Source organism: Homalodisca vitripennis, chromosome 3, assembly GCF_021130785.1.
Source record: "Homalodisca vitripennis isolate AUS2020 chromosome 3, UT_GWSS_2.1, whole genome shotgun sequence".
Classification (NCBI taxonomy): Eukaryota; Metazoa; Arthropoda; class Insecta; order Hemiptera; family Cicadellidae; genus Homalodisca; species Homalodisca vitripennis.
This window is the reverse complement of record NC_060209.1, coordinates 194,166,617-194,174,929: the sequence shown is the minus strand read 5'-3', so window position 1 is coordinate 194,174,929 and position 8,313 is coordinate 194,166,617. Positions and strand designations below refer to the sequence as shown.

General features: G+C 32.8%; 1 protein-coding gene across 1 annotated transcript; it reads left to right on the top strand.

The window, feature by feature from the left end:
- The first annotated feature begins 404 nt into the window (after positions 1-404).
- Positions 405-6,315, top strand: LOC124358780 (39S ribosomal protein L20, mitochondrial). The gene is made up of 4 exons (XM_046811076.1): positions 405-680; positions 2,022-2,132; positions 4,708-4,851; positions 6,130-6,315. Exons 1-4 carry the CDS (start codon positions 570-572, stop codon positions 6,253-6,255), a joined length of 492 nt encoding a protein of 163 aa, XP_046667032.1. The 5' UTR covers positions 405-569; the 3' UTR covers positions 6,256-6,315.
- Positions 6,316-8,313: the final 1,998 nt, after the last annotated feature.

Sequence of the window (8,313 nt, the reverse complement as noted above, 5' to 3'; positions counted from 1 at the left end):
TCCACTTAATTTTTAATGAAAAATCCCTAAGAAAAGTGATTAGTTAAATAATGGTGTGTAGTGAAGGAGTGCAAGCAGCGGCGAACTCCTGGGAAGAAGAATTTTCCCGATTATACACAATTCAAAGTTTCTTCAATCTTTCCTTAGATTATTCAGACTGTTACTAACTAATTAAACATAGTACATACATACAAATAGTACATAATTTTATAGATATAACATTTATATTTGTGACTAACAATAAAAATGTTTTTAATGCCCTTTATATTAAATAAAACATGCAATTTATTTCAATGATCCAGCGTGAAATAATTACACGTTAGAGAAGAACAAAGTTGCATGGTTTGAAATTGTAGCTTGCCACCAAATTGACAAATGAGTAAAAAGACTGGAGTGTAGTAGCAGAAGCCGTAGCCCTATTCTTACTTCATCGGTTTGACTTACTTAGTTACTTATAGGTTATGGGGATTGATTTAATTTTCTAACGACCGATAACTTTGTCTTATTCAGTTGTGTCAAACTCTTATTAACTGTTCACTTTATTGTGTTTATCGTATAGACAATTTAAAATGGTATTTCTGGATGTTGCTAAATGTGCCCGCAGAGTGCTTAAATATGCAGATCCTAATAAAGGTCCAGATGAATTTTATAGAAAGAGGAACATTTTGAGATTGTCTGCAGTAAGTATTTTATTGATCTATTTTCGATCATGTCGTACAAAATAATTGACCTTAGAGCAAGACACTAAAATAATAATAAAATAATTTCACATTTGATAGTATATTTTTACTCACGATACCTAAAACGATCTTTAAAACTAGCCTACTTTTAACAATTTTAAGTTCCATTTCCACAATGATAGCCTACATTTAGGCAGCACTTACAAACTATAGGCCTAAATGCAAAAATTAAAAAGATTTGAGAGAGTGTTTCTGTCTAGGACATAAGATGACATAATAATTAGTTGAGTTTATAATATTTTTAGTACTTGATTTATCACACTCATGAATTTCGATCAGTAGGCTACCTGATAGTTACTATCTCAGGGGATATTTTTTACTTATAACTTACAAGGCTTCTTTCTCGTTATTTGTTGCTTATTTGTCGTTATTTAAGTGGAAAATACTCCAACATTGCTCAGAACACCAAATATGGAAGATAGATTTTGAAATGGGTATTGTAGACTAGGACATGGTTAGGTACAACTGAACCATGTGGCTCAAAGCACAGCCAACACATATGTACACAATCCACTCTCGGGTAGGGTACGATAAGCGGACCCGGTTTTTTATATCGAAGAATGTAATCATCGATACCTAATATTCGCATCTCAAATCCTAGACTATGAATCGATATAAAAGTATCTATAGTCCTCAATAACAATCATATATTTTAAATTAAAATATGAATTTAATATTTACAGTGATCAAACAAATTATTATAACCAAAATTAGGAAAACTGAAGACGACCATATCCTAAGCATATATTCTGTACATAATTAATTCAGTACTTTGTGATTAAACAGAGGCCACCGATAAAAAACAAGATTTAGCAGCTTTGGGTGGGCAGTTACACAATAAATACTAATGGCTAGGTTAGGTTAGTAAACATAAATCACTTAAACACAACAGCCACAGCTATAAAATGCTTTGAAATGGTAGCCTCTGTTTAATCAGAAAGTACCATTAATCCTGGACAGTTTAGTTTAAAAAAGCCTAGCTCTAAGGTTTTCAGTTTTATGACTGAAATAAATTGAAAATTTACTGTCCGCAAAATGTTTATTTAGAAATAGATAATATAACTAGAGTAAGTTATGTTTTTCACTTTTTGTTTTATTTATATTTCTTTCTAAATTGCTACATGTTCACTTTTAACAGTTTTGTTATTTATAAGATCAATTAGGTTATTGTATCTCACATAAGAAGTATCGCTATAGATTGTATCACTATATTTCATGTATGTTGTATGAAACTAGACTTTGAATTATTGTCATACTGAATTTTGATAATGTTATTCACAGCATTTCTACGGTCGAGCGCGGAACTGCTACAGCATAGCCGTGAGGAAAGTCCATAGAGCTCTTGTGTACTCAACGAAAGGGAGAAAACTGAGGAGAGAAGATATGAGAGATGTAAGTTAGTCATACACTGAATTTTGATGCTTTAATTTTTCAGTGTCATTTAAAAAAACCGTTGACATTTTCTCCTACAGTCCGTCACTTTCAAAATTTATGTTTATTTAATTACTGACAAGTAAATTATTAACGTTTAAACATGTGTGTAGCATATAAGGCAAATGAGCAAAGTGGGTGTCTTTTTATCAACTGAAGGTGTAGTTGTTTTTGTTTGTCATTTTAAGATTCAGGGCAATTTTTATGATTTCGCTAACCTTATTTTAATCTTCTCATAGTTTATTACTAATTTATTAATCTAATATAATGGTCAATGTTTGTAATTTTTAGTAAAGAAAGCAACTCCCGTTTATGCATGAATTTTGTTTGAAAGTATTTTGTTACCTATAATTTATAGAAACATTTTTCTTAAGTAATGATCAAATTGTCCCTAGGATGGCATTCACTGAGCTCAAAACCTTCTGTGCTGTCAGAAAATATTGCTTGTGCAGTTGACAACGACAAAACATTTCAGCTTATCTAAAGATGATTTTATATTTCTTTAGGATATCTCATCTTGTATTGTGTTGGTTTCTTGCATTACAGTAACTTTTGTTCAAATCAATTACTAGCACAGGCCTAATGATTGGGAATTATTTATGTTTGGGAATTGAGAGGCCTCTGGGAAAATTCATCATCAGTTGTGCAATTTTCAATTTCTTGAAACCAGAATAATAAGTGGTTGACCTCAAGTAAACCTTGGACCACCTCAAAGTCCAGCCATAGTTGTCTAATGGTATTCTACCTTTACTTCAGTTGATTCTGGTTGTTTAGAAGAAAAAATTAAAATATGGATTGAGATGCAACATTACTACCTCGTGTTGTGTGCACCAAGTTGTTGTCTAAGCTAGGGTGCACAGAGACAACGTTCAATTTTGGGCTTAATGCAGCCACAATGGGATGTAGACATTTCACAAAACCGTTAATACTGCGCTTACATTTGCTTCAAATCCTCTTGAAATTTAAACAAGAGTGTCTGTTACAATCTTTTGTAAATTCTATTATGGCACTTAAAACTTTGATTACAGATTAATTCATGCAAAATTTCAATAAGAACTATATTTTAAATGTCTTAACAGCATCTTCTGATAAGAAAGAAAAATTACATGAAATTATTGCAATAAGACACCTTAAGGTATGCCCAAATTAATAAATGATATATTGATATATTGACCTTTACTCTGCCTAATTCCATGACACACTCCAGACGCTACTGGCCAAAATTAATTAAACCGATCAACCACGGGAGATCACTAACTTGTGTACGTTTAGTTCTACTTATTCCATTTGAACATAATCTTTACATATTATAATATCGTAAAGTTTATTAATACCTTCACTATTGCTCTACCTTCTATCAGCCTTTATATAGGCCTACTGTGATGTGCCAAAGCTAGTGATAAGCGCAGCGCAGTAGTGCGTCCTAAGCAGTGTATGTGTTATATCCTTTCATTGTTATATTATAACCTGTCTAGCAAACATATTGGAAGAACAGTTTAGTGTAGTGATATTAAACAAAATGATCTACCCATAAATCACATGTGATGTACACAAGCACGCCTGAGTAAGTAAGTGGTCATTACAAGGAATCACCATCACTGTCACTCTCCGTCTTGATGCAATCAATATACCTTGAAATTTATGGACTAGAGCGAGAATGTCATTTTGAACCCATTCAAAAGTTTGTGTTCAGTGAATTTTCATGGTTTTAAACTTGATCAAAATTAGTTTAGTTTTTATGGTTTCAGATACTGTTACCAAAGTTTAAAGTTTCAATTTATAATAAAGAGAAAATCTTATGATTTGGAAAAGTCTGTGATATCTGACAGATTTTCACAGTTAGATTTTTAACATGACATGAGCAAATTTTGAATAGGTAAGATTAACCGATTTGTATATAAGTTTAATCTAAATCCATTCAGTGTTGCACAGATTTCGTAACACATCAGTAAGGGGTATTGAAATATTATGTACAGGGCATGTCAGAATCCTTACAAATTCTGCAGGTTTTGTTGAAAATGATAATTTTTCTTCAATAATAATAAAAAAATGTTTTTATTTAGAATTGGCCGTATTGAAGTTTGGAAAAGTTGTATTGTCTGTAGTTAAGGAAATTTCGTTTTATAGAAAAATTGAAATGGTTGCCGTAGAAGTGTTGAAAAAAGATGTACGTATTTTATTTTTTTTAATCATTTAGGTATTTTCACCAGACTTTCTTCTTTGTACAACAGCTATCACTAAAGCAATAATTTTGATAATTCAAATTGTTTTAAATTAAAAATAAAATAAAAATGGGAAATCTACCTCATTAGTGCTGTGGTACATTGAATAGTTTTACTTAGTGATGGAATAAACAAAAATGAATAGATGATGTGTTCAGAATTAATATAAACAAAAATGGTCAGCTGTTTTTATCAGTTACGCTTTTGTCAAAATAAATAGTTTGTATATAATAGTAACTTTTGTTTTGTAACTGTTCTGGGATAATGTCAAATAGTTTCAATTACATTTGCTCATTTTTATTTAAACTTTGCAGCTTTGGACGATCAGAACGACAGCAGCTACTGAAGAACTTGGGCTGCCATTTCCTCTGTTTCGCGCAGGTCTGCAATCCAGCAACGTTCTGTTGAACCGGAAATCTCTGGCTGATCTAGCAATTTGGGAACCTCGTACTTTCAAGGTATGTTCACTTCTGGTTTCTGTCACTGTGACAACACAGACTGTCTCAAAACGGGTGATAATACCATATTCATGAATAACAATGCTAAGATGTATTTTATCTGTATTATTGTGTATCAGTTGTAGTTTTTAACACTTTTGCGTGGAATTTTAAAACTAAGGGTGCAGATTCCACTCAGCTGTTTGATGTTCTATTGTTTCAACAATCAAACATTCAACACTTAATTGACATCCATTTCTAAGAAAGATATGATCAATAAAATAGATTTTTAATGCTGTTTAGCATACTATATACCACCAGTGAAACCCAGAGAAACATGTTTAATTGATTTGGTAAAAGTTAGCTTCTATGCCATTATAAAATTCTCTACCACCAATTTTTCGCAGTCCAAATCATTATTTTATTACAGTTCCCCCATCCATGTTGAAGCTTTATTTTGTTCAGAAACGTTTAGTGATAGATCCTATATCAACAAATAATCGGTTTTCAATTTGTTTGACTCGAAAAATGCAGGAGTATGATGGGCCTATTCTTTCCCTTACTTTAGTATGGTTTGTGATTTGATGGAAGAAATTTTTTATTTAGTAATTATTTGATTTCAAAACAAAATATACATTTTATTAGTTTTTCTAAAACTGTTTTATTTAAAAAAAGTTTTCAATAAACTAATTGCTTTTTGTTTTATTAATCTTTTTCTCCAAATATTAGGATAGTTAAATTCTTGTATTAAAAATGTTTTTATATATTCTTGGTTGCAAGAATACTAATTGTTTCCACACTGAACTTCCAACCACTGTTTCCATCTTTATAATCACAACACAATATCATGTTTAGTTGTTTTTTATTTTGTTTTTGAAAAACTTTTGGAAACATTTAAATCTGGCACAAGTACATATTATTGTGAGTCATTACGCTAAAGGAGCTTGCTACAAGTACGTACATGTACTTCAACAACTCTCTCTTTGGTATTGTGATTAAGAATAGATATTGCACTGTTATGGTAAAATTTTTAAGTACAGAATTAAATCATTATACAATTTTATATTTTGAGCTTAAAAAATTATCTTAATACAAAATTTCTAAATTTAATTTATATAGAATTTTGCAAGCCTAAAGCTCTTAAGGTTACAGGTTTTGTTTATCTTTACATTTACGTGTTATTTGCATAGGGAGTGATGCAATATTCTTTGTTAACATTTTATGTGGTCTTGTATTAAAACATAGTATTTTCTCTATCTTATGGGAAACTAGGTAAAACTTTCCTCATGTATGTTACAGGCACTAACAGACTTTGCGTGGTCCAGAGCAGTGGAAGATGGCCTGACCAATGTCGACAAACTCAAGTCCGACCCGCCAGAACATGTTGTCACCAGAGAAATGCTCAAGGCAAAGAAAAAATTTTAGAAATGTATTTATATCAGTTTTCACTTTAGTTTTGTATTAAAAATTGTTGTTCATAATGCATTTCATTCTTCTTTCATATGAATTATGTATTCATTCTGCAGTAGTTTTCAACTCTGTGTCCGAGATTCCTAGAGGTTAAAAGACAGAGAGCACTTTTTAGTCCCTATTTCAAATCTTTAATAAAAACTAGAGGATGAAATGGCTTATTTCAGCTTAATTTTTTAGATGAGCTTTTAAGAACTGTCGTGTTGTCACAGAGTTAATGAAAATTTTAACATTGGCGTTTGCAAATGCAATGTAAAATTGTTTGAAAGCAATAAAAATATTATTATGATTACAGGTAGGACAAAATTTAGAGAGTGTTACTGTCGTGGATATAAAATTAGTATTGATGAAAACACAGTAGGCTTCAAAGGAAATATCATTTTTAAAGTATACAAGGACAAGCCCCAACAGTGGGGTGTAAAAGTGTACATCCTCACTGATTCTGCAAGTTTTGTTGTTGTTCTCTTAGAACAAGAAGCTTATAAATTGCACTTAGTACTATAAAAACCTTAGCGCTGCTTACTGAGTAACAGGATATTCAGGATGGGTAAGGTTAGGGGGTAGGGGCCGCCTTCTATCGAGATCCAAGAAAAAGAATTAGGGCACTAATCATGTCATGTCCCCCGGAAGAAGGGGAGGCCAGCTCTGAACCAGCCTCTCCAGTCAAAGCAGGCAGGGAGTGGCACACCCTTGTTGAGGTTAGCATGAACCTCTGAGGTTAGGGAAAGAACCCCACCAACTCAGTCATCTCCCACTAGACCTATCGAATTGCCCTTGTACCCCAGAATCTTGATGTGCTGCTCCTGGACATCCATGAGGTGCCCAGATTTAAGTGACACATCGGTTTTTGCTGTGCCCAGTGTGGGTTCAACTGGAAGGTATAAACCAGCCAGAAGTGATCCCTGCTGGGTTCTGAAAATTGATACATTTCGCTCTTCAACCTTACTGGGGGACAACTACAACTAAATTTCTTGTCAACAAGCCTCAAAAACACATGGAAGTTTAGTGATTGATATTATTCTAGTGTTGAACTTGCCACAGTACTAATTAGAGAAAAGGTGCACCCGTAGATGTAAAAAAAGTACAAAATGTTAAAAGGGGCTATCACTGTTGACAGGAAAGGTGATATAATTTTTATCTTACAATGGAAAGACAAAAGAGAAGTTCTTATGATAAGTTAGTCTCTATGATTCATCTACAGAAGAAGTGAGAGAAACAGTTAAAAGCGGAGTTGAACTGTTGTGTCTGCTGTTGTCTGCAATGGGAGGTGTCTATCTTGTAGATAATTTTATCACCATATTCGTTCACAAGGAAAACAATTAAGTGGTGGCACAAAATTTTCTTTGGTTGTTGGAAGTGGGTGTTGTGAATGCCCTTATATTAAACAATAGCAACATCCCCTGGGATGAGAGCAATACACCAGGTTCATTTCAGAAAAGATTTGATAAAAATACTTGTAAGATAAAAAAGAAATCTGACAAAAAGAGGAAGACCTGCTAGTTTTGATGAAGATGGAAAGGCTTAGTGAAAAACTTCATATTCGTTATACAAGGGAATAGAAAGACTGCAGTGTGTAGCAATCGATCAGTACCAGGTGGGAGGAAACGGACAAGATGTTACTGCAAGACGTGCAGGTGGGTACCAGCACTACGCCCAGGTCTAGGTATCTTGAAATACCGAACAATGAAAACGTGAATATGAGCTGGAATAAAACTGTAAAATAGTAAATATTCAATATTGGTTAATTTTTTGAGCTTGTGTTGTTCATAGCCTTTTTATTGTTCATAAGGTACATATATGATTCCCTACTATTTTATTTATTTTCAATAATAAAACTCAATGTAAACAAAATTATTCGACTGAACTAGTAGATTATTTCTACATTTTATGCCATTCTCGTGGTGCCTTAGCCTCCTTACAGCCCTGTCATAGCTCCATGTGATTTTGTTTGTTCCCCCGACTGAAGAGAGCTGAAGGGAAAGCACCGAGTCAGTGGAGAACATCCAAGCTGAA